At 47.8% G+C, this 26600-nt stretch overlaps 2 protein-coding genes across 5 annotated transcripts in view; one reads left to right on the top strand and one right to left on the bottom strand.

Annotated features, from left to right (window-relative positions):
• The window catches only part of HABP2 (hyaluronan binding protein 2), a 37831-nt gene extending 17157 nt beyond the window's left edge, over positions 1-20674 (top strand). For both annotated transcript variants that reach the window (XM_011967519.1, XM_011967518.1), the window contains exons 3-13: positions 6394-6510; positions 7996-8103; positions 9264-9380; positions 10162-10281; positions 10770-10941; positions 12735-12832; positions 14011-14266; positions 15344-15486; positions 16266-16400; positions 17907-18052; positions 20319-20674. In XM_011967519.1, coding sequence (XP_011822909.1) covers positions 6394-6510; positions 7996-8103; positions 9264-9380; positions 10162-10281; positions 10770-10941; positions 12735-12832; positions 14011-14266; positions 15344-15486; positions 16266-16400; positions 17907-18052; positions 20319-20483 — 1577 coding nt within the window. In that variant the 3' untranslated portion in view covers positions 20484-20674. The remainder of the gene's footprint in view (positions 1-6393; positions 6511-7995; positions 8104-9263; positions 9381-10161; positions 10282-10769; positions 10942-12734; positions 12833-14010; positions 14267-15343; positions 15487-16265; positions 16401-17906; positions 18053-20318) is intronic.
• A 5-nt stretch (positions 20675-20679) lies between these two features.
• NRAP (nebulin-related anchoring protein) overlaps positions 20680-26600 on the bottom strand; it is a 78295-nt gene continuing 72374 nt past the window's right edge. For 2 of the 3 annotated variants that reach the window (XM_011967515.1, XM_011967517.1), the window contains 5 exons: positions 24282-24389; positions 22669-22980; positions 21757-21888; positions 21441-21445; positions 20680-21163 (listed from right to left, as the gene is read on the bottom strand). In XM_011967515.1, coding sequence (XP_011822905.1) covers positions 21064-21163; positions 21441-21445; positions 21757-21888; positions 22669-22980; positions 24282-24389 — 657 coding nt within the window. In that variant the 3' untranslated portion in view covers positions 20680-21063. Of the gene's footprint in view, positions 21172-21440; positions 21446-21756; positions 21889-22668; positions 22981-24281; positions 24390-26600 lie in introns of all 3 variants that reach the window. The other variant, XM_011967514.1, reaches the window with a different exon arrangement.

The following is a 26600-nucleotide window of genomic DNA, read 5'->3' as shown; positions in this document are numbered from 1 at the left end:
TCTTTCTGTGGAAGGGCAGCCTCCAGGCTGACCTGGCCTGGTGATACCCTCTCACCAGCACCTCTGCCATTGTCCTCTCTGCCCAAATGGTTTGCTTCCTCAGGCTGAACGCGTCTACCACCCGGCGGGTCCTGTATCTTCACACAGGCTCTCTGTCTCACACACTCGCTCTCCTATCGTCTCCCTTTCCTGTGTCCTCAGCCTTGTGCCCACAGCGTGCACAGGCTAGGCAGGGCCACCCCTTCCACATCATCCACTCCTGGTCCTTTGGCTCTGGGTTCGAGTATCCCTTTGCAGCGCTGAGCCCCGGGGGAGAAAATTCTGCTCACCACTCCATCTGGCCAGAGGCCAACATCCCCACTGGTAGAGATACAGGCTGGTCACCCATGGAGCGCCGTAGCCAGGCAGACAACACACAGAGGCTGTGGCCACAGCTGAACCTTGAATCAAGGATTTATTTGGCACAAAGATAGCAGTAACTGGGCCAAATTCAGTTTGACAGTCAATATGCTCCAGCAGCAAACCCCTGGATGGGCAGAAAGATAAGGCCAGGTCTTCGTTCTATCCCAGGTGCTCAGCGGATATTTGTGGAGTTGAGGAGAAATGTATATGGTTATGGCGTGTGGGGTTTTGAGAAAATCTGTGTCTTTCCCCAACACAAAGGCTATTCAATGACACATAGTTCAGTTCCTCCGAAGGCACGTATTTCAGAGAGTTATCCCCTAGCTGACGGCCACACCACCACCCACGCAAGGAGTCCAGGGAGGAGCTGAGACCAAGGGGCTGGAAGGGTGGTCTCTTCCCCAGCCTTGAGCACAAACTGCCCAGGCACCACTGAAGGGGATCCTTGGGTCTGATTTTCAGGGATACTGGGCTATAGAAGCTATGGGGTGACACAGTGGAAGAAAAAGAAGTGCAGAAGACCCAAAGGCCCTTGACTTTACTGCCAGCTGCCAGAAAGTTGTAAGAGACATCTTCAGTGAGTTCATGACACCCTGGAATTGTGCAGTGAACAACTCGAACAACTGTAAGCAGTGGCCCTACTGAACAGAGACCATGGAAAGGGAGTGGAGTTAGCCTATGTGCCCATAGATTTATAGCTTTAATCAAACAGACTGGGAGCTACAGGGTCAGATTTGATCTGCCAACAGGAAGAACTTTCTCGCCGTCAGAGTTGTCCAGAAATCTGAATGGACCATTGGTTTCTCAGGAGGTAATGAGTTTCCCATCATTGGAGACTTTTAAAGCACAGGCTGAAAAACCACTTATAGGGAGTGAAGAGTATTGAATTTAGCTCTCAAGAGACTGGGCCCTACAAGAACTCTGCCATCAGCTTCAGACAGTTTGGTGTATGAACGAACGGACCCCGAAGCAGACTGCTCCTGGGATCCAGAGTCCATCTCGAGGTGTCATAGCCTCTGAGGAATGGGCTGAGATGTAGACGTTGGGCCTTTTTGCAAAGAGGAGATTCAGTTTAAAAACATCCCTGTTCAGTATCTGACTTAACCTTTCAAAGGGGTTGTGCTTTGATGGTATTTGTCAGCTCCCTGCTGCCTCTAGACAATAGTGTGGCGAAGGAGACCCCATGCTCGTGCCCACGGACAAGCTGCTTCTTTGGTTGGTCTCGCTGGAGACAGCGCACGGTGAGGGCCTTGCTGGAGCAGAAGGTGCCCAGTCCACAGTCCCCAATGGGTGGTGGAGGAGGTAGCCAGCAAACAGCACAACTGCCCATCTCCCCAAAGCAGGTGCCACGACAGCCAGCAGGCCTGTGAAAATGCCTCTTCAAAGCTGGCTTGGCTCTGCCCAGCAATGCAGGCTGAGCCCATCCATCAGCTGTCCTACTGCCTGCCAGCGAGAGTCTCTGCTGGGCCTGCCCCGCCAGCCAGATTGGAAGCGTCAAATGCAGGCCGACAGGGCTGGGGTTTGGAGGAGGCCCTCAGAGGAGCCGTCTGTGCCACAGTGATGGATGACGCCAACAGGGGCGACATTCCGGGGAGTTTGATTCCGTTCCACACATCTGGCAAGCTCCTTAACCAGAGCAGCTGCAAAGCCCCCATCGCAGGAACTCTGACCATTTTCTGAGAGACCCCGAACGTGGACAGAGTTAATCCTGGTCAAGGGACCCAGAACATGAGCTTAAGAAGGTTTCCCAATGCATGTTACTTCCTGAAAGCTAAAACCCATGGAGTTTCATGAAACCCAAACCTATAGGAGGTTCCAGGATCGTAAAAAGGCAAATAAGACTTGGAGTTAGGTAGACCTGGGTTATGATGTCATCTCCTTGGGCCTTCATTTTTCCTTATCTGCAAAATAGGACCTATGCCATAGGGTTGCTTTAGGGTGAAGTAAGATTGTGGGCAACCGCATTTATTTAGTTTGGTGTCTGATACTTAGAAAATACTCAGTACATTATAACCTATTATTAGGATAATTTGGCTTAACTCAGGATACTCTCATGATCCTTCATGATAATTTCTAGAAACAGACTCTGAAAACTAGACAAACCCACAAGAATTTCTTTTTATTCTTGATAGAAAATGCTCGAACACCTGCCCCTTTCTTTCCCAAAGCTCTTCCCTTTTCTGTAGCCTAGAGAAACTTACAAATAATCTATGTTTAAACCTGAACTGTTTTTCTACAATCTACCAGTGGCACCAAAATGTATGTCAGGCTGCTGTGCCTCTCTCCCCAGGAAAATATGTGGACGAGTTTCTAGATTTCTACAGAGTTCATCAGGTATTTTCTTTGCCAAGTACATTTGACCCATTTCTCACACAGTTTCTTACTGAAATTCCCTATTTGCTCTGCTTTAAGCAGGCACCATCTTTGTGGCCAGTAAAGCTGCATGCAGGCCAATCAGAAGGCAGAAAGGCTTGACCACTAAGGGAAAAATAAATCTGTCAATCACATACATTAACTACAGGTAGGGCTTTGTGCTGGGCACTCTGGGGCTAAAAGAGGAATGGAAATGGCCCTTCCTCTTAAGAAACTCTCTAGTTGGAGGAAACAAATAAGATAGACCAAATACCCAAGATAGAGGTGCCATCTGAGATCCAGCTATGACACTTAAAACTCTCCAGCCAACTGGGCCACAGAGGAATGCTCTTGTATCTAAAATTCTCAGCCCATTAGCAATCTAATGTCAATCAAGTCCTGTGTGTCAGTTTGTTATTATTGCATAATACACTACCCCAGACTTAGTAGCTTAAACCACTGACCATGTATTTAGGTCACAATTCTTTGGGTTGACAATCTTGGCTGGGTTCAGCTGGGCAGTTCTTCTGGGCTGCGTCAGGCTCAGTTGATCCTGACTGGGCTTGCTCATGTGTCTGCAGAAGCTGGCAGATTGGCTGGCATCTTATCTTGCTGAATATTGACTGGGCTTTCTTATGTGTCTGAGGCCTCAGCTAGGACCACTAGGCCAGCTGTTGTCCACGTGTTCTCACACGCTCTTGCAGAATAGGCCGAACTGTTCACATGGCAGTCACATGGGTCCAGGATCCGGAGAGAGAGAGAGAGAGTCAAGAGAGAGCAAGACTTCTTGGGGCCCAGGCTCTGAGCTGGCACACCATCCTTCCGTCACACATGCTATTGGCCAAAGCATGTCCTAAGGCCAACCCAGAACCAAGGGCAGGGAAACTGACTCAATCTCTTGGTGGGAGAAACTGAAAAGTCACATTGCAAAGGGTATGGGTACAGGGAGGGGTGGATAATCAAGGGCTATTTTTGTCGTCAGATTGGCTCATACCAAGGCAGAGTTTCACTGTGGAACTTGAGGGCACCAGGCCTAGACTTGGTCACTTCTAGCTCCCTCACCTCTTCACTGCTCTTTAATCTCCTTCCTTAGCTGGCTTTCATCCCCTACCCAACCTTGACTGGAGGCTTCCTTGAGGACAAGGCCACATCCTACTCTTATTTGTATAACTCTCCACCATTCCCAATGCCATCCTGCACCTGGCATAACACTTGGTCCATTGTAGGTTCACAAGACAAGTTACTTATGCAGACAAAAGGATTAAGTGCCAACATAATGGGAAAGACAAAATAAGGTTTAAGCCTGGAAGTGGAGAAACCCTCCCAGATGATGCTCTGATAAAGCACCTTCAAATCACATGGCAGCCCATCCCAAATGGAAAGGATCTTGGTGACTTTCCTTGCATATCCACCGGCTAGTTGGCTTCTTCCACCCTGGCTATCTGGGGCCACTGAGCTCTGCTGGCTCTATCCATCTCCACTGCGGCCCACTAGAGAATAGGAAGCCTTTCTTAGCAGGAATATGATTCAAAGCCTATGTATTTTATTTCTTCTTTGGCTTCACTGAGAGGTGAGCAGACCTTGTTAATAGGTCTGGATTCAAGTCAAAATCCTCTAACAGACATTTCATTCATCCCTCGTCACCTGGAAAAGTCACACCATACCATCTACATTAGAATCTTCCCCATTTCTAAATATCTGCAAAAGAAGTAATTCTTAATGGCCTCGTCAAGATTAGCCGATCTGACTGCCAACCTGTGGGAGAGATGGGAGAAATTACAGAAGCAACCTAAAGGACGCTTATCTATAAATGCCTGTTGGAAAAACAAAAATAAACTCTCCAAAGAAAAAGAAATAACTAAGCAATGCAATCATCTCATTACCAAACCCCATTGTCTCTCCTAAATGTCAGTTTGAAATCTTTCATGTCAAACTCAGAAAAACATTTTTTTTTTCTCACTTTCTCCCTCTCTTTCTCTGCTTTATCACGCTAGATGGAGGAAAACTTTATTTGCTCCAGGAAGACAATGGCCTTATCTTCAACCTGGATCCTCAGCCCTAAAAAGGTGGCCTCCCCTGGGAGCATTTTCATAGTGGGGAAAAGCAGTTCGGGAGAAATAATGAGCAAGCCAAGGGAGTCTTGACTTGACACTGTGATAAATGAGGTGAAACTTTGGCAAGAAACCAGTGTTGGCGTATTCAAAAAAGAAATAAAAAGCTAGTTCCATTTTAATGGGAAATATAAAACAGCCATTGTGCAAAAGTCGATTTTTCAAAAGCCAGAGAGATAAAGACTCTAACAGAATGACTGAGACACAAGTAAGATAATGTGGTTGATAATCAGGCTTAGGTAAAGTGCCATCCTCCAAGCCATCAGCTGGCTCCGTAGGAGTGCCTTTTCAAGTCAGCTATCTGCATTTGCTCCCGCCTCATTATCATATGCATCTCTGGACAGCTTCCTTGCAGCTTCAACTTGCCGACTTGCCATACTCCCGCCAGCTGGAGAGAGCAAAGTCAACCTGACTTTCTTCAAATCCCAAACTTCCACGGACGTACCAGCCACAGAGCTACCGGGATCTCCCCACAAGGCCCCAGAGAGCAAAGAGCTTGCGTCCAGCTAACCTTACACATACCTGTTTTTTCCCCAATGACCAGTCTAGTGTAAGGTTTACAACCATAGGCAAGATCCATAAACTTTTACAAGGTTATCCTTGGGAAATTCCTAATGGGCAGGCTGGATACTCAATGGGGATGGTGGGACACATTTTCCCAAGGGTAAGTGTGGGAGTATCCGAGGCCATGTAAGGCACCAGTTGAAGCAGTTGAGTGCTGCAGTTGAACTAGTGAGATTTAGGGGTTACATGGAGACAAACTGCCATAGTTCATATCCTGCCCTTTAGTAGCTATGTGACCTTGGCCGAGTTACTCAATCTCTGTCAGCCTCAGGTTTCTCAACTCAGAGTGAACAATACACCTCCTAGATTTTTATGAAAATGAAGTTAGATGGTGCATGTGAAGTGCTTAGCACAGGGCATGGTACATAGTAAAGGCTCAATAAATGTTATCTGTTAAAATGACTCTGTAGATACTGCTTGGGAGTAGTTTGATGCCATGATCAAAAGGAAAATGATGAGTTTTCTTTGATTTCATTCAACTTGATGACAAATGAAGTCCCATCAAGAAATATTATTCACAGGATAAGCCAACCAGGCACTCAAGTGTATAGTGTAATCTGACCCCGGGCAGACCCCATGTAAGACCCTGTAGATGTCCTAGGTCCCAGTCCTCTTCCTGCTGTTCAAAGATGAGAAAACCAAGACTCGATAATACAGTTGGCTTATCCAAGGTCAAGGGAGTAGAAGGCTGGGACTTGGCTTCTTCTCTTCACTTCCAATCAGGTGCTCATGACCCTGCTAAATGTCAACACCACCTTGCCTGGTCATAACATCCCCCAAGTGAAAAGATGCAAAGCCTGAGCCCTCCTTTCCACTTCCCTCACTGTGCAGAACTGGAGAGACACATGATTCTTCCTGCAGGAGTTTGAATTCTTTGGGGAAAAGGTGTCCAACTAAATAAAATGCTGACCTATTTAAGTAGAATGATTAGGATTTCTTCTTCTGTCCTGTTACCACCATGCAGACTGGACCCCTGACCAGTATGACTACAGCTACGAGGATTATAATCCGGAAGAGAATACCAGTAGCACACTTACCCAGCCTGAGAATCCTGACTGGTACTACACTGAGGACCAAGCCGGTAGGTACCAAATCTCTTTCAGGGACTCTCCTGGGAGAAGGACAGAGGGGAGTGTACATGGAACCACATGCAAGAGCCTCTCTCTCCTCCTCTCTGACCAGCATTGTAAAATAGCTATGGAAGAAATTATGTGGACTGGCTTTTTTTTTCTGTTAGATTCATATGCTGTGAGGACTGGGGAGGTTCTTAGAGATCATCTCCCCTACCCTCAAATGGTAGATGATGTAAGTGAGGCTAAGAGAGGAGCTGACTTGGCCAAGGTCATGCAGCAAGTTAATGCAGCATTGTCCGGGTTTCCTGATGCTGTGAATAGCAGCTGTGTTCAAAATCATTCCCATAGCTTAGATTACAGGTCAGACCCTAAGGGTGCAGGAAGTCCATGTCAGCCTTGAGCACCAGACTGTAGCATGTACACATTCAGCTTTGGGACTTTCCTTCCCTCCTGCCTTTGCCAGGACTTTTCCTTCCCCTTCAACTTTTTCTTTCTCCCTTCACTCTTTAGAAGCTTTCCACAGTTGTTAGATGGTGTGTGTGTGTGCATGTGTGTGTGTGTATTTACACACACGTGCTCCTACCACACTTGTTTTTATTTTCGTGGCTTCTTAACCCCAGCAATGGGACAGAAAAGAAAATAAGGAGCTGGGTCCAAGCAATGCCATGTGACTAAACGAGGAGAAGGAATGGAAAGCACTTAGCAGCTGGAATAAAAGCTGTGTAACTGTGCAAAGTGGCCTGGAAGGCAGGGCCAAGATACAGGGCATGGGGGAACATCAGAAGGGACCATCAAAACAAGAGCAGGGCCCAGGGATCCTAGTTCCTGAACCAAAGAACAATGTGTGTGAACAGAAGGATAAAGAATTCCCCAAGGGAAGATCCATTCAGACAACCATGAAAGCCACAGGCACAGATGAAATATGACAAAATCTAACTGAACAAGTAGTTGAAGAAAGATGAAGGCCACTGGGTCATTTCCTCCTCGCCGCCAATTCTTCTGTCACCCTCTTGCCTTTGGTCTTCTCTCCTGATGTTCAGAAAGCTTGCGTTTCATTAGGGGTGGGTTTTCTTTCCCCACTCCTGACCTCCACCCCTGGGCACTGGAAGTAGGGGAGGTCTTCAGGCTTGTGAAATACCTTCAGCATCAGAGACAGACCCTGTGGCACTCCCAGCAAGACTGGGAGGAGAAAAACACTGATGAGGGAAAAGGGGAGTTTCTCAATGAGAAAGGCCCCGTCCAAAGCCAGGCCGAGGGGAGACAGTCGTGGTTCCTTCTCGCCTCTCTTCTCACTAACCTGAATCCCTTTCTCTGGTCAGGTGACTGCAATTTTCCTTGCTGTTTAAGGACAATGTATGTTTTCTTGCTTTCCCCAGTTTCTGGTTTGGTAGTTACTCTCTCATTTGGGGCAGGAGACTGAAATTAGATGAAAAAGTGGGGGGCTTCTCACCTGCCATTCCTTACCGACATTGCCTTCTTGTCATGTGTCTTAGATCCGTGCCAGCCCAACCCCTGTGAACACGGTGGGGACTGCCTTGTTCACGGGAGGACCTTCACGTGCAGCTGCCTGGCCCCTTTCTCTGGGAATAAGTGTCAGAAAGGTGGGTGCATCATCACTAGATCCACTCTTTCCTCTGAGTTAAACAAGAAGTGGTCCTTTCTGTGTGAGAAAGCACTGTGTGATGCCATGGAAAGGATTATAACTGCAAATACTGTATCATGCATAGTGGATTCCTCTGCAGGGTCCCAGGCGGCCTCTCACTGGATCCTCACCCCTGCACTGTGAGATGGATCTAGTACATCCATTCTCCAGATGGGAAGATTGAGGGTGAGAGGGCATAAGAGCTGGACTCTAACCAAGATGTATTCCAAACTCAGGACTTTGTGCTTAGAGTGTTTCGTCTAACTGCAACAGAGCACTGTTGTCCTCAAATGGGAGAGCAGGGAGGATCTCAGGGCACATGAGACCCAACCCAGTCAGAGAAAGGAAACCCAGAGAGTGAGGGCATTTGATCAAGGTCACACAGCTAGCTAAGTGTAGAGCAGAAATTAGAGCCCTCGTGCCTGACTTCTGGACCATGCTCTTTCATTCTGCCATCCTCACTGTATCTGCTGTTAGTGAATTCTGTGGGCATAACATGAGGCCATGGAATAAAGCTTCAAGAATAGGACTCCTAGGGGCTAATTGTACCCCTAGAGAAAATCTGGATTCAGGCTGCTCTAGCAACCATCTTACTTGGTGGAGGGCAAAGGGGGTCTTAGGTGTACGTATGGCTTTGTGGTTGACTTCTTCCCTTGGTGCCCTCTTCACTTATTCTTTTCACTTTCAATCCTGTAATTTCTTCAATAAATTTTTCAGGATGGTTGAGAATATCGAGTATAAACACAGTGTCTGGGCTTACTCAACTTCTCAGAAAAGTAACAAAACTGTAAAAGGACTCTGAAGTTAGCTAGAAAATGGAGAGACTAAAATTGCAGCTCTGTTTGTTGAAGGTGTAACAATTGTCAAAGTTTTTATTAAGATAGAAAAGTTAAGACTATGGGCACGGGAAACAACGTGGGAGACAATCCGCCATGACCCCAAAATTAGACAGAAGCCTTGTCCTGGCGTACCCTAGTGTTTCAGGACCACGGACAAGGCTACAAACCCTGTCAGTCACCCCATCCCCAAACATTGTATTGTATATGTATCCCTCTAAGGAAAATGTGCCCCAAAGAGTGTCTTATGTTTTGCCCCCACTTCTCTATGGATCTCCTACAGTGCAAAACACGTGCAAGGACAACCCATGTGGCCGGGGCCAATGTCTCATTACCCAGAGTCCTCCCTACTACCGCTGTGTCTGCAAACACCCTTACACAGGCCCCAGCTGCTCCCAAGGTAAGTGGTGGAGGCCCCTTCGACGCTAGGCTTTCTGTGCCCTATTTTTTACCTGAACCCTTCTGCATGGAAGGCCAGATGCACCTCATGTTTTTGTGGCAGGCATCCAAGATGGTCCTTTTCCCTAGGATTTCTAAAGATAAATTATCCCTGGATTGACTCAATTCAGTGGGAGTTGACTGGTCTGTGTCCCTTCGCATCCAAAAAGAATCATCTTGAAACTCACTTCTTCCACGAAGTAGACCCTGATCTATTCCTGAGGGGGACCAAGTAGGGGAATGAATACATATCGAGTCCCTGCTATGAGGCAGGCATTGTCTCAGGAAACATACGCTGTCTTTTGCATTCTCCAAAAACACCTCAAGGAAGGGTTTTACAGATGAAGAGCTTGAAATGTAGACAGGTGAACTCATTTGCTCATGGCCACATGGGTATCAGCAGGCAGAGCTCTACCTAGCTCTACCTAGCTCTACCTAGCTCAGATGGGGCCCAGTACTCCTGCTCCGACCATGCTTCTTCGTTTTCTTACTGAGTAACCCATCTACTTAAGTGCACTTAGTCTTGGCCTCCAGCCATATTGCTTCATCCACGTTAGCTCATGTTCTTAAGGCTTCTGTGTACACTTACTAGAGTATCAGTGGATCTGTCTTTCCCCTCTGGTGACCCACCTTTCGTGAAAGGATGGACACCAGTAGAATGCCACCAATGTCTCCTTGTCATCTCAGACGTGGGCTGCAACTCCTTCTGAAGAGCATTCCTGGCCCCATTCCTTTGTTCACAGTGGTTCCTGTGTGCAGGCCAAACCCCTGCCAGAATAGTGGTACCTGCTCCCGGCATAAGCGGAGATCCAAGTTCACCTGTGCCTGTCCTGACCAGTTCAAGGGGAAATTCTGTGAAATAGGTATGGGTCTCTGCCACCACCTCATCAGGGCCACAAGTGAGGCCTCTGGAACCCTTTTCTCTCTGGGTTTTGTTGCCAGAATGTGGTTCAAATCAAGTTTCCCAAACTCTACTATTGCCTCAGCCTTCTCGCCTAAGGGGATAGGGTGTGTCTGGCTTCTTGTAAAGAAACTAATAAACTGGGGCGTAGTGCAGGCAAGTCAAACCACCTGGGCATCCCTAGGCCTTAGCCCACCTTCCATCAGTTCTTGTGTGAGCCAGAATTAAAGAACTAAGCTCCCACACCCTACAACCACTATATTTCATATTTTAAGCAGGATTAAATGTGGGACATTCAACACTTTTTTTTTTCTGAAATTTGTGGTGAAATCCCAGGGCGATAAATATGCAGGTCCAGTTCTCTCACCACTTGACATACCCACCAAGCCCTTTTTGGGAGCAGCACGCCAGTGGCTGTTGGTTCTCACATTGCTACCTGCTCTCTCGGAGGTTCTGATGACTGCTATGTTGGCGATGGCTACTCTTACCGAGGGAAAATGAATAGGACAGTCAACCAGCATGCGTGCCTTTACTGGAACTCCCACCTCCTCTTGCAGGAGAGTTACAACATGTTTATGGAGGATGCTGAAACCCATGGGATTGGGGAGCACAATTTCTGCAGGTAACAGTTACCTTATTCATGCTCAGTTGATTTTGGTCACTTATTTTAAAACAGATCACTGAAACTCATCAGCCTCCTTTCTAGGAAGATTTTCTTACTCAGGATAGACGATGTTATGCTGCCATAGTAAACAACTGCCAAATCTCCGTGGCTCAAATATATCAAAGTCTATTTCCGGGTCGGTCACTGTGGTTCATGCCTGTAATCATAGCACAGGCATATGACTTGGAGGCTGAGGCAGGCAGATTGCTTGAGCCCAAGAGTTCGAGACCAGCCTGGACAAAATGGCAAAGCCCCGTCTCTACCAAAAAAAAAATAGCTGAATGTGGTGGTCAGCACCTGCAGCCCCAGCTAATCAGGAGGCTGACATGGGAGGATCATCTGAACCCAGGAGGTTGAGGCTGCAGTGAACCACAGCACTCCAGCCTGGGTGACAAAGTGAGACCCTGTCTCAAAAAAAAAAAAAAAAGAAAAGAAAAGAAAAAAAGTCTATTTCTTACTAATGTTCCAAGTATCATGTGGGTTGGTAGTGGTGATGGTAGGGGATTCAGCTCCACAGGGTTACTCAAATACTCCGGATTGGCAAGAAGAGACTGGGTTTTTCACTACTTCAGCCTAGAAGGGACACATCCTCTCCCCACACATACTTTGTTGGTCAGAAATAATCACATGAGCCCACATAACTTCCAGGCAGAGACGGAGAAGAGCAAGTGGAATGTCTGTCGAAGGTGATGGTCTCTAACCCAAAGATGTTCAGGCTTTCCCATGTGAGGGTAATGCCACCACTCTCCCTGGTGGTGATCTAGTTTCCTTCTTCCTTTTCTGCTGCCTTCAGGCCACTCCATTGCCTTCCTGCCACTACCCTTTGTCTAGCCAAGGCCAATGAGTCAGATGAGTTACAGATTAAGGGGAGGAGGTCTTTGTGTGGTTTTGAACTGGCTTCATAAATAAGGATTTTTTTTTCTTTTTTCTTTACTTTTTTTTTTTCTTTTGAGACGGAGTCTCACTCTGTCACCCAGGCTAGAGTGTAGTGGCACCATCTCAGCTCACTGCAACCTTTGCCTCCCAGGTTCAAGCGATCTCCAGCCTCAGCCTCCCAAGCAGCTGGGATTACAGGCACACACCACCAGACCTGGCTAATTTTTGTATTTTTAGTAGAGATGGGGTTCACCATCTTGGCCAGCCTGGTCTTGAACTCCTGACCTCATGATCCACCTGCCTTGGCCTCCCAAAGTGCTAGGATTACAAGCATGAGCCACCGCACTTGGCCATGAAGTTTTGTTTTTTTGTTTTTTTTTCCCCACAAAACACTAGTACCTTCCACTTTATCTCACCTTGAGCTGTTCCTTTTGTGTAGCTGTCTTTGGGGGTGGCGGGGAGGGGGATCTCTTGGCAGCCTTTCTCAGAGGATTCCCATACACAGAATTCAAAGGCTCAGGCAGAGGAACCCAACTCTCACCATGTTTATGTGATGATTTTACTCTCCTGACGTGGAAAGGTCTTCAACAGGGATCTCATTTCTTTTCCTACGAATAATTTGATATGTCCTGTGGATCTGGCATGAGACTTGGGACTGCTTCCTCGTCCTTGAGATTTTCCTCTGGAAGTCAAGGTTTTGCCAAAAAACTATAAACACCCTTCTGTGCTAAGGTTTTATAACCTGTTGGAGGAATCAAAGAAATGTGGTCCCGGGGGAGCACAAAAGCCTGGCACCTTCTTATGCAAAGGTTCTTTAATAAGATCCAGTGGGTTCACCAAGCCTTGACTCTGAGTTGTTTTGTGTTGTATTTTAGAAACCCAGACGCGGACGAAAAGCCCTGGTGCTTTATTAAAGTTAGCAATGACAAGGTGAAATGGGAATACTGTGATGTCTCAGCCTGCGCAGCCCAAGGTAAAGGTCATGGCTGTTCAGACGCCCAGGGGGTGGGAGGATGGAGATTTGTAGGGAGATGTCCCGGGCATCTGGTCCCTCCCTCACCCCATTCTTCCTCCACACTTGCTTTACCAATTCACAGCCCACTGCCAGCCCAACTGCCCAACCGTCTGCACCCACCAGGATGCCAAGCAGGTCTGGATACCTTTGTGGGTTCAGGTCAGGTAGTCCAACCCTAAACTCATGGTTTCTGACTCCAAATCAGTGCCCTCAACAGATATTTACCCATCTCTTGCTGTTTGCCAGCCACTGTGCTGGGCCCTGGGTGTACAATGGTGATCAAACTGGCTGGGCCCCCAAGGCCTCTCAGGATACAAAGCATCCAAATTCCAGCCTCACAGTCTTCCTGGCCATCTGCCCTGGCCTCGCTCTGTGCCCACATCTGGAACAATGTGCCCTTTCACCCTGACCAGTGGGATTCCCTCCCTGAGCAGTTTCACATATGCGCCTCTGATCTTATGGTTGCTTCTGTCTATAACGCTCCATCCCATATCTGTTCTTGTGCATATACAACTATTCTTTGAGAACCAACTCAAATATCCCCTTCTCCAGGAAGTCCTCCTTGATTTCTCAAGTAAAATGTTATCTCTGCCTCCTTACAAATCCCAAGGAACCGAACGAGGCACCACCGATACAACATTTACTTCTCTCTCCTTTTGTATCACAGTCATCTGTGCAAATGTTTTATCTCACCTATTCTAGTTCATCTGAATACCCTCCCCTCTACCCTGAAAAAGCCTCCACACTTGTAATTGTGCACTAATAATGAAAGGCACAGTGATCATGCACACTTATAATGGTGGGGCCTTTGTCAATGTAAATACCCAGTGATGGATTTGTATATTTCCATAAACATAATGTATGTGTGTACATGTCAATCTTAGGAGTCACATACTTTGAAATGGAAGAAAAAAAATCTGCATTGTTAATTCTACAGACTTGCTTTATGTTACGCAATGTATTCTACAAATATCAACTGTGCACCTACTGTATGCCCACCCTGTGTGCACCGGTGCAGTCTCTCAGCTCTGGACCCCTGCTCAGCTGCTGGGCTCAGAGTCATACCTCTGCCTGAGCCCTGCTGAGGAACTGGAGGGAGGCTGAATGGCACAATTTGTCTTTCTTGTGTCCCACAGACATTGCCTACCCAGAGGAAATCCCCACTGAGCCATCAACCAAGCTTCTGGGGTTTGACTCCTGCGGAAAGACTGAGATAGCAGAGAGGAAGATCAAGAAAATCTATGGAGGCTTTAAGAGCACGGCGGGCAAACACCCATGGCAGGCGTCCCTCCAGTCCTCGCTGCCTCTGACCGTGTCCATGCCCCAGGGCCACTTCTGTGGAGGGGCGCTGATCCACCCCTGCTGGGTGCTCACTGCTGCCCACTGCACCGAGTAGGTGCTGGCTGGGACAGGGACCAGGGTGGCTTGAGTGCCTGGGGGTGCTCTTCCCTTCCCCTCTGAGCAGCGTCTTGGTAGCTCTGGCAGGATTAGGGGTTCTGATCTGTTCAAGGGCAAAAGAATGGCTCCTGAAAGTCAGAGGGAAAATAGCTACCATATCTGGAATGTTTACCGTGGGCACAGCATTTATTAAATGACATTTAATCCTCAAAGCTGTCTGCTGGAGGACAAGCTGAGGAAGGTCAGGGATTTTTATCTGTTTTATTAATTGTGAGATCTCCAGTGTCTTGAGTGTGCCTTTGTACATAGCAAGTGCTGAGGAAATATTTGTGAAGGAAAAGATTGTTATTCCCTTTTTGTAAGTGAGGATCTTGAACCTTGGGATTCTGCCTTTACCTTGCCTAAAGTCGTATGGAAAGTTAAGTGGACAAGTAAGATGGAAATCCCATTCTATCTACTTCTTTGACTTCTTTTGTCCTGCCCTGAACAGAGGAAAGCATGCTCCTCTGTCTGATGCCATCACCAATGACCCTTCTGAGTCAGGTGTCTTCATCCATGCCTCTTGTGTGCCTTAGAGAGGCAAGTAACTTCTGGGGAGCTGAAGAGTCACCCCCTTCTGAGCTCCCTATGCTCATGGTCAAGGCTGGTCCAACAAAGCCTGGGTTTTGGAGGTGGTCACGAAGGTCTTCCAGTTCACCTTGTAGTAAATGATTTCTCTGAGCTTCTAGGAGGTGCTCCCCAAGAGAGGTCAAGCAGGCAGACATTAGCACCTGCCAATGGATTTTACAAGACTGGTTCAAGATGGCAATGGCTGTTTCTCTGGAAGGCCTAGGGACAATGGGAGGTCTCCCATGAGAAGTGAGTAAAAGTTATAGCTTACATTTGGAGCTTGCTTCTGTTAATAAAGCACTTCCCTTACATAATCTTATTTGGATCCCACCACAGCAGAGTCCTGTGAGTGAGACAAGGGTTACAGATGAGGAGGTTGAGTCTGCAGAAGGTCAGATTTGCCAAAGGCCACACAGCTGAGCGGAAGCAGAGCCTTCCTGACTATCTCATTTTCCCTTGCAGCATAAAAACGAGACATCTAAAGGTAGTGCTAGGGGACCAGGACCTGAAGAAAGAAGAATTTCACGAGCAGATCTTTAGAGTGGAGAAGATATTCAAGTACACCCACTACAATGAAAGAGATGAGATTCCCCACAATGATATTGGCAAGTTCCTCTTTCATGGCTCTCCTGAGGGTCTTGTCCTGGGTGGATTTCTCTATGAACGGAAAGCTGAAGTTTGGTTCTAGAAGGTGCTCTTGATTGTTTTTGGTCCCTGTGGACCCTGTGAAGTTGGGAACGTGTTCCAGAGCTTTTTAGTTTTTGAGGGTATGTGTAAATGTGGATAAATGCGCATATGCTCTTAAACCGAGGGCAAGCTATACTAGAAACATTGTGCTATGGAATGGGCTTGGCCTGGAATCCCGGCTTCCCAACTTTCTCACCAGGAGCCAGCTCACCTCCCTGAGCCCTCTTTTCTCTTCTATGAAATGGAAACACTGATGCGCAACTCTTAGCTTCTTATGTGTCAGGTGACACAATGTGCATGCAGGCATGCCTGGTCCCTAGCCCCTGGCGGGTGCTCCAGTGCAAATGCAATGACATTCCTAGCTACTGGCTGCTCAGTTCTATACCCCATTCCCCTTATCGTGAGGATTCCCCCCACCTCTCTCTCCTTCCTCAGTAGCCTTTTTGTCCCTCTAACGGCGTGTTTCTTAAAAAATGGATTAAACGTGATTTCAAAGTCAATTATTATTTCTTGACATGACTCTCGCCCTGAAGTGCTACTCCTTCCCAGGTGGAAGTTCAAAATATGAAATGACCGTGGAAGAAGCTTTTCAGGCATGGCAGGGGCGGTTGGGGCTTTGCTGTGGCCACCTTGAAGCTGGTGCTTCTTTGACAAAGAGGTGACATCACACCCATTTTCTACCTCTCTCTCCACCTAGCATTGCTCAAGTTAAAGCCGGTGGATGGTCACTGTGCTCTGGAATCCAAATATGTGAAGACCGTGTGCTTGCCTGATGGGTCCTTTCCCTCTGGGAGTGAGTGCCACATCTCTGGCTGGGGTGTTACAGAAACAGGTGAGTTGGCCATGCACTCTCCCATGACTTAGGTGAACTACATCAACCAGAGAAGAAAGGCCCAACTCAACTGCCCTTTTGAAGTTGAAATGAGTGTCATATTCAAGATGCATCAACCAAAGAAATCATCTGCCTCATTGATCAAGATCTGGTTAAATTCCTCCACCTGCAGGGAGCCTTCCCTGATTTTCTCTGATTTCCGTATCTATCCCTGGCCCCTACCCCTAAATACTTGAATTTTACCAAGCATTGACCCTGCATCTATGAAGACCTTTCTCCCTCCCTAGGTAGATTGGAAAGAGGAAAGATCATGGATTTTTGAGTCAGACAGACTAGCATTCAGTTCTTGACTTTGTCATTTGAACAACTGAGTTTTAGTTTCTTAATAATCATACTTACATCCTAGGTTTGCAAGCATGATCACAGGGGATGACAGAATTCTAAAGAGACATTCATTAAGTCAGCCCCTGGAAGATGGGGTCAGGCCCCATTCATCTCTGTCTGTCTCACAGTACTTTGGTTGGGGTTCTCCACACAGTAGACATTCTATAAAATTGTGTTAAATCCAGCTGTTGATTTGTCTTTAGGATCTGGTCTCTTTTTAAAAAGTAACCAAGGATTACTTTCCTCATAGTACTGGCAAGATTATACCCTCTACTAAAAAAAAAATCAGAAGAGTATTTCATGTCTTTCCCGAATACTCAGAATATATTACTCTTCCTTCCCAAATCTTGTCCATAATAGTGAATAGCGAGAATTACTTTAAATAAGTCTGCAGAAATTCCACACATCTGAGCAAGGTGAAATGTAATATATAACTTTGAGTCTTTTGAGAAAGATGTCTGGCTAATTGGATTTAGGGTCAGCCAGTAAACTCATTTTACAGCCATTTTCATTGTAGTCCATCTGCACTTGTCAACCTCTATTCTGCTCAATATGGTCTGGTCAGCATGGTGATGTCTCAGATGGGAATCTTTTGGAGGCTTAGATTAGAATTATTTTGCTTTTCATGAACAGGCCTCTAAGATTTTATGTTCAAAACCAATGAAATGTTTTGATTTATTTCATTTTCTTTACAGGGGAAAATGCCTGCTCTAGGAAGCAGGTAGCCTACTGCACAGGGCACTTCACCCATCCATCCATCCATCCATCCATCCATCCATCCATCCATCCATCCACTAAGAACTGTGCCAGTCCTTTGGTTAGGCCTTGGGGATTTTAAAATGGTTAGGACAGTATCTATTTCCTCCTGAACCTCACGGCCTAGTTGGGGAAAGAGAGGAGGGAATATACTATCTGGTCCATCAGTCATGACCAGCACAGGATTGTAGGTCTGCACTGGCATGTTGAAGGCTAAACATGAGGCTTTTCTGCTCATCTCCTGGAAAAATTCTTCCTTTCTGAGCTGAGAGTTGGTGGGCTTCTCCATGACAGTCTGGTTTCTGCTGGGGTTGGTGCCACCCTGGTCCCCACAGTAGTACTCTTTTCTCTGCTCCTTCCCCACAGGAAAAGGGTCCCGCCAGCTCCTGGATGCCAAAGTCAAGCTGATCTCCAACACTTTGTGCAACTCCCGGCAACTCTATGATCACATGATTGATGACAGTATGATCTGTGCGGGAAACCTTCAGAAACCTGGGCAAGACACCTGCCAGGTCAGAGACTCCAAGTGGTGCTTGTAGAAGGAGAGACTGGCAGGATGTTTCACTAGGCGGAGGCCCCTTAGAGCCCTGGGCTGGGAGCTGGGTTCAGAGGTTCACCTGTGGTAAAGCTAAGACACAGATGAGCTGTGTCTGCCCCCTGGTCCCCTGGTACATCCTCATCCACATCAACTCAGGATGACTCAGCATAATGACCACAGAGGTCACGTTGCCTGCATTGTCTAATTTAACTCTCACAACACACTGGTGAAGGTGGTATCATGATCACCATTTTACACATGCTTAGAGAAGTTATCTTGGCCTATAGCAATTGGGTGGCCAGTGGCAGGGCTGGGATTTGAACAATACAGTCTGCAGGACATCAAAGGGGTTTGTGGCCTCAGTGTTGGGCAGCATTTCTGAGAATCCCAGTAAACAGGGAACTGTCCAGAAGACCAGTGGCTAGAAGGAGAAAGAAGAAGGCCTAAAGCTAGAGATTTTACAGTACTATTAACTCATCATGAGGACTCATGTGTGTGTCTATGTGTGTGTGTGTGTGTGTGTGTGTGTGTGTGTCTTAGCCCTAGAAAACGAAGTATATCTGTAGCCTAGGGCCTTTTGGAACCCCAAGTTGCTGAGGCTTGTGACTCAAAGACACTGTTGCAGAGGGAGAAGGTGGTAGCTCCATTAACCAATGCTAAAGTGACTTTGGGCCCTGCCCCAAGTCGAAGCCCATTCCTGATAGTCCCTTTCTCTTTAGGGATCACATCACACAGGGTCCTTTCTAGAATCCCAGGAACAGCTCCATTTAGAATTTTCTGACTGTTGTCCCCATAAACCTTCTAAGTGTCCTGAAAAACAGCATGCCAACATTCAATTCCCAACTCCTTGAGGGAGCCTCCCTGTACAAAGGAACCCACAATGATTTGTTGGCCTTGAACTCACTTTGGGATGGAACATCTAGGCTCCTCTCTCCAGAGTTTGTGGCTCTCCTGTGACTCTCTGTCTCTTCCCAATGAGCCAAGGATGTTCACATACTCAGAGGAGGGGCAGATGGGTGCAATTTGCCCTAAACTCCTTCCCAGAAGATAGTTAAGAAAAGAGCTCACTCAGGCTGGGCGTGGTAGCTCAAGCTGTAATCCCAGCACTTTGGGAGGCTGAGGCGGGCAGATCACCTGAGGTCAGAAGTTCAAGATCAGCCTAGCCAACATAGTGAACCCCGTCTCTACTGAAAGAAAATACAAAAATTAGGTGAATATGGTGGCACATGCCTGTAGTCCCAGTTACTGGGGCTGAGACAGAAGAATCACTTGGACCCAGGAAACGGAGGTTGCAGTGAGTCAAGAGGGTGCCACTGCACTCCAGCCTGGGCGACAAAACGAGACCCTGTCTCAAAAAAACAAACAAACAAAAAACCCTCGTTCAATTCCCTAGCTAATTGAAGGACTTCACTTACAGGCTTTGGAAACAAATAGTTATGGATTTGAAACCTGTTTCTGTCTCTTACTTTATGACTTTTATCAGTGATGAAAGCAATTCTTCAATCTCAGATGCCTAAGCTATAAAATGGAACAAATCTATCCATAAGATCACAAGGTCGTGGCTAAGTTTAAAAGAGAGAATTCATTTTTTAAAAAACCTGTCAGTTGTAGTGCCTAAGCAGTATTGTTTTCGAGAGCTATCATCTTCAATGTCTTCTTCTCCTCACCATCATCATCCTCGCCACCTTCCATGAACCATGGTTAATATGAACCAGGCACTGTTCTATATACTTTACAAATAATTAATCTTCACAAGAACCCTGGGGGATGGGGATCTATTGCTATCTATGGTTTACAGTGTGAGAAACTGAGGCCCAAGGTCACATGCCTGGCAGGTGGTAGGGCCTGGTTTGAAACCCAGGAGATCTAACCCCATAGACCATGCTGAGCACCTAGGCCATGCTGCCTTGGAGTCCCCATCCTCCTCCCCTGTGTGTGCTGAGGGCCCCCAAGAACTCAGTCATAACATCTGCATCACTAAGAGTCGGGAAGTGCAGCCCTGCAGCTCCTCTGTCAAGCCCGCGTGGACTCAGGGATGGAGGGCACTGTTATCTTCTCTCCCTTAGAGTCTTGTATCATGTGAGATGTGGCAAGAGCCTTGTCACCGCTTTCCCGAGAAGCCCACGGAGGCTGGCAAGGGACTCCACCCCATCCCTTCCTGACACCCCCTGGAGAGAGGTGGGGGCTTCTCCAAATGTCTCTGATTCACGAGGATGAGCTTATGCCTCTGTTTCCCTTAGGGTGACTCTGGAGGCCCCCTGACTTGTGAGAAGGATGGCACCTACTACGTCTATGGGATAGTGAGCTGGGGCCTGGGGTGTGGGACGAGGCCAGGGGTCTACACCCAAGTTACCAAATTCCTGAATTGGATCAAAGCCACCATCAAAAGTGAAAGTGACTTCTAAGGTACTGTCTTCTGGACCTCAGAGCCCACTCTCCTTGGCACCCTGACACCAGGAGGCCTCACGGCCAACAATGGACACCCCCAGAACCTCCAGGGGACCACGCAGTGGACTGTCCCTACTCTAAGCAGAGACAGCTGCCACCCAGCCTGGGCCTTCCCAGACCAACATTTGCACAATGTCACCAGGCTTCTGATGGAATCAACACAACATAGTATGTTTGCTTTCCTCAACCAACTGTACCTTCTAGAAAATCAGTGCTCACAGAGACTGCCTCCACCACAGGCATCTGCAAATGCAGACTCCAGAATGCCCAGCATCAACGGGAACCACCGTCACATCTTTATTCCTCAGCCCAGACACTCGAGGTACTCAACAGAATCAGCCATCCACGTCTAGGTATCAGAGAGGACCACAAATACGACATTCTCCATTTGCTTTCAGAGTTATTATTTTAATAAAGGCAGATCTGGGATGGGCTGGTAGACCATTTTTCCAGCTCGCCGAAATCGAAGCCATCTGAAGCATGTCTCTGGTGAGCAAACTTCCTCTCTGGCTTCTCAAGAATAGGGGTGGACACAGCTCACAAAAGCAGGGCCTTCTTCCTCTTGACGTGCAGAATCTCAGTGGCATCTGGGTTCACCTCCCCGCTCTGATGATCTCCAGCCTCCACTGCTTCTGCCCTCCGATGCTGACATCAAACATACCCCAAGTTAAAATAAAGCTCCCCCGCCCCCACCCCCGGCCCCAGTTCCCACAGGGCATGCTAAGAAGCCCCGGGAGCATTTAACAGGCTCACCCTCCCCTTCCTTTTCCCCTCTTCTACCCTCCCCGAGAAAAAGGGCCCTCAAGGCAAGAATGAGAAAGAAGCAAAGCCAATCTCTCATTTAGACCTGGCCTCTTTCTTCTGAACAAAGTAGGGTTCAAAATGCAGACTGTCGTATCCAGCGAGTCCCTGACCCTTTCTGCGAACGTAACGAGCAAGCAGTCAGCACAGCCTGGGCTGCCCTGGCCCGGGATTGATGTAGCCCCGGTAGGTTTGCCTCTGCAGAACTAATGGCTGTGACTTCAGAGAAAGCCCTGCAGGAAGTTTAACCTTCGTGTCATCTGCCTGGTCATCTCAGACCCATGAAATTAGGCGCCTTGTTTGAGCTGCATTTCACACTTCTTTAGAGCTAGCTGACCTTTGGCCAAAAATAAACTTTGAAAAGAGACAATGAGTGTGTCTTTCCCAATGGCCTTGCAAACCAGGGTGGCTGTGCAGCTTGATACTCACGTAAGCTCCCTGGAGACCCAGGCCCCTTGCGTTGGCCAGTTCCGCGGCCCGCCGAGCCATTTCCACTTTGTAGGAGCCAGGAGGGGTCCAGCCAACACCTCTGGTCAGGTTCAAGTCTGATTTGTACTTGACCTTGAGGGTAAGAGGGAAGCAAGAGGAATATGTCAGCAGGGTTTGGAGTGGTTTGACCATCAAGTAAAGACGATTAAAAAGGCAGTCACAATGAGACTATGTTGTCTGTCATCAGTAAAGCCAGAACAAGGGGAAAAAATTTATCATAAGCAGCATCTCCCTGGCACAGGGGCCCCAATGCACTGTGAGTCCAGCCGGCACGTTGCTGTCTCTTGCATCTTCCCATTCAAGTGACAAAAGTTGCAATTGGGAGTGGGTGGGGCAGTGACACCTGCTCCACATACTCTGGGGCCTTAGGGAGGCCACTTCCCTTCTCTGGGCTTCAGTTTCTTCCCAGGGAAAGTGCAAAGGCTGGGTTAATAGCTACTAAGATCCCTTGGAAACAGTTCAGCATAGCCATCAAGAGCTTGGGCCCTCACAGCACACAAAAAGCGCTTGATATCCCAGGTCTGCCACTTATTTGTTATGGGATCTTGAGTAAGTCACTGAACCTCTCTGAGCCTCAGGTTCCTCATCTGTAAAATGAGGCAGTCCTGGGGTTGGCATGAGTGCCAATGGCACGAGGCTTGGCAAGCATTTGACACAGAGCCTGACCCACAGGAGACACTCAAGAAGTGGTAGTTACTGTTGTTATTCTTTCTGGCACTAAAGCGTTAAGTGTCTTGGATTCTCTCTCAGCCCAGCTCCCCCAAAAGCTAACATGGAACGTGGCATTATGGCCACCTCTTAGGAAGAGGCACCAGAGGAAGGGCCTCAGGGGAGTGGGTGGAGGTGGCTCACATCACTCTGCAGCTGGTGGGCCTTCTGAGCGTGCCTGAGGCCCAGCTGCTCCGGGTCGCAGGTGGGCTGGGGCAGGGGCTGCCTGTAGTGCACGTCGCTGGCCAGCTGCTGGCTCCTCTTGGCCTGAAGGAGGCCGGGCTGGTCTGTGCGGCTGTGAAACTGGGACCGACACTTGGCAAAGTCCTTCTTGTACTCATTGTCACTCTGGAGCCTGCCAACGTTGAGGAAATGCTTCATCCTTGGGTCATCGTCGACGCTGCGGTACCCGATCTGCAGGCCTCGGTCCCGCAGGAAAGCCTCTTTGTACCGGAACTGCAAGTCAGAGGAGCAGAGGCAGGTCATGGGTGCCTACCTCCCCCAGGGCCAGCCTCACATATGGGGCCATCCCAGGGCATTCTCAGCAGGGGGCTCAAGAGTGGGTTAAAGGCACAGGCTTTGGATCCAGGTAGACCTATCTGTGTGGCCATGGGCCAGTTACTGAGTGTCTCCGTGAGCCTCAGTTTCCCCATCTGATAAAATTGGAGAATGATCTTCCAACCCGTAGGACGCTGAGAGGATTCAATCAGACAGGGGCTGAGCTTCATGTCTGGCATGAGCTCTGGCCCACTGAGTGGTGGCTACTGGTATTGTCACTGTTATCATTGATACTCCAACAGGAAGAGAACTGTGCCCATTCTCACATAGGCCACTCTGCCTTTGATTCCTTCCAGCTTTCAGGGACCTAGTCCAGTGCTCCTCAAACCATCTACAGTGAAGGCTCAGTCCCAATTTGATTTGCTTTTTACATTTCCAATGCATTAAAGACCCATGTATGGTCCTATTGCATGTGGCTAGTATGTAGTAATACCACTTGTATTTGGTAACACCCAACCTGGCCTTCACCCTGTTCAGGGAGATGAGTCCAGTGATCACACGCTTGGATGCTACAATGTCCTAATTGCTAAAAAAAAATTCAAAAATCACATGCTCTTAATTTCTGTACTTATCAAATTGTGGATCAGCAGGAAACTGTTCCCAAGTGAGACTCCGTCTAGCACTGTGGACACTTGTCTAGTCAATGGTGCCCTCTCTTTCAGAATACCTGCTATGTTCCTGACACCATATATGATTTTGTTTTCATTCCTACATTAATCCAGGAGACAAGATCCCTATTTCATAGATGTAGAAAATTAAGTTCAGAGAATTTGAGCAACTTGCCCAAGACAAACAGCCAATTCCTAAGTGCCAGAGCCAGGATTTGAACTCGTCCATCTAGGGCAAAAGCCCTATCTCTTTCTATTCTGCCATGGAGCTTCAGCTAAAAGAAGTCCTTTTATTGCAAATCAACAACCCAAGCACATATTTATGGACCTCTTGGTACTCATCCATCATCTTTTAAGAGTGCCTCTCTAAAAAGAGAGAGAATGGGAATACAGCCCTCCTTGACCACAATTTCTGCCTAAGATGCTAGAAAGTAAAGCCCGCTTTTTTTTCTTTCATTTAAAATACAATACGTGTTCAGTTTTGGTGCAGAGAGATAATCTTGACAGGTCCTGGTGGTTTGCCTTTCAACAGAACTGGGAAAACCAGAGAAAAACCCATCAGTGACTATGGGAGGGAACATGGGGTCTTACATCACTGGCGATCTCCCTGGATGCCCGGGCAGTCTGGAAGGGGATGGCATCCAGCCTGAAGTCGTAACTGCCAGCCCGGGTCTGCTCCCAGGAGTTTCTGTAGACTTTCTAGATGGAAAAACAAAAGCATGAGTAAGCAGGCAGTCACTCCACTGTCTTCCATGTTGCTGGTACTCAGCAGGAATGGTTCCTAACCTTTGTTGGTTCCCAGGACGGCAGAACCTATAAGCCCATGTCCACCTTGGGGACTCCCTAGCACTGGGATTGGTAAGGTTGGCCGTAAAAGGCTTCAGCTCTAAGCCCCCAACCCGCCCATTAGGCCCTGCTCCTGTGAGGCTTGTGATCTTCGAGTATGGCTCATTTGCAACATCCCCTTGGTATCAGAAACCCCCAACCCACTCCTTCCTGTCTTTGCATTCACTTTCAGTGCTTCAGGTTTGCAGCTTCTTGAATTCTGGAAGCTGAATTCAAGCTTCCAGAATCCAGTTTCTTCCCACATGCTGAAAGTGCTGTTCCTTGGGCCTTGGCACTCATGTGTTCATTAGCTCCACTGACATCCGGAGGGGCCTCAGCCTGGCTTTGATGCCATGCCCTGCACCATCACTATGAGGCATGCTGCATCTCATATACACCCCTGGTGCCTGCACGAAGGGAAGAGCCTTCACCTGAATTAAATTTATTGTCAAGAACCTGACCGAGCACCTGACCCATGTGTTTCATATCTTCCTCTTTCATTTTTTCCCTTTTCAAGTTGTTCTCACACGCCCTCTGGGAGTCTGTAATCATATCCTCTTAGTCCTCAGGTAGACCCACATCACCGATAGAGGCATCAAAATCTTCTGTGCCTTCATGTAGCTAATATTTTTTTTTTTCAAGATAAGGGAATGGCTCTATAAAAGGAGGCATCTGGAGATCCCAGTGGAAGGCTGTTCTTTATTCAGCCACAGAGAAGGGAGACAGCAGGAGAGGCGCATCACCAACAGATGACAAAGTGACAGCCCCAGACCGTGTCGGTTGCTCACACGTTCCACGAGCTACAGCAGGTCAGGGGGCCCTTAAGAACCGTCCTTTTGTCTCCTGGAAATGGAGGTCAAGGCTGGTGCTCTGTTCTACGGGAGATTGGGGGGATTAAGCAAAGGAGGAGTGGCAGATGAAAAGCAAAGTGGCCCACCCCATCCCACAACTGGGCCTGGAACTAGAGAGGACCACAAAGTGCTTGGGCCAAGCATGGCGGATCTCATCATTTCTCTGTACTGCAGATCACACCACCTTCACCTCCATCCTCGCCTCTGACTTCCACACTCGATGCCGTAAACTCTGAGCCAAATATCTACTGTGTTCTAGGCCCTGGAAATGCAGAACCGTTCACTCCTGGGATAATCACCTAACTGAGGAATCACAGAGCCAAAATGATTAGATTTATTGGGTCACCACTAAGTTTAGCAGTTAGGACTGAAAGACATGTAGGAATGTTCAGATGATGACAGACTGATGATCCTCTGTAGCATTCTGCTTTCTGTTTGGGTGGCCCCACAAAGGTTAGAGTAGCAAATAGAGTCAAACCCCGATCACTCTCTCCAAGGGGCACCCCATGCCTTCCTAATAAGAACTCCCACACCAGATCTGGGCTGGTTATTGACAGTAAACTTGATGCAACATCAAACCCCAATGTCACCCCACTTTGGTGTCCAATGCACCCCAGCTTCTGAGTCTCTGTAACTCAGGGTCAACTAGAAAGCATGGCCCAGATCGGGGGTCTCCCGAGTGTGTGGGCCCCCTTTCTCTGGGTGACTTCTCCCTGTGTACTATTTGCTTGGTTGTGATCACTTCCTCCCCGAGTTTTTTATTCTGTTGAGGTTTTTGCCTTGCCACTGGGAGTCTTTAGATTCCGTAGGCGCTTTGATTTGGAACCCTGGGCGTTCCTCTTCTTTATCACAGTGGGCACAGTTTTGTCCTCATCCTCACACATTAGAGTCATTTGATTTTTAGTTATTTCGGCTGCCTTACACATCTCAATGGCTTTCTTTGCCCAGGAAGGTCACTTTCCCTCCACATCTTCCTCACAGAGCACTTGATCCAATTGTGCGTATTCTACACGCCCCCGAAGAAGTGCTCTTTCAAAAGAGGTTCATGAGTTATCCATATCCGCATACCCTGGTGGCTAATTTCAGCTCCAGGACGCTGCAGACCGGCGTCCCTTGTGAGAGGGAAGATGCTTCTATCACCAGCCTGGGGTGACTCTCCTCCTGAAGCCGGGCCCCAAATGCACTGGCAGCTTTATCCCACTTTCTACAGCCATGGGTCTCCAATAGTTCCTCA

Source organism: Mandrillus leucophaeus, unplaced genomic scaffold (genome assembly GCF_000951045.1).
Source record: "Mandrillus leucophaeus isolate KB7577 unplaced genomic scaffold, Mleu.le_1.0 Scaffold80, whole genome shotgun sequence".
In the NCBI taxonomy this organism is placed as follows: Eukaryota; Metazoa; Chordata; class Mammalia; order Primates; family Cercopithecidae; genus Mandrillus; species Mandrillus leucophaeus.
This window is presented reverse-complemented; position numbering and strand designations above follow the sequence as displayed.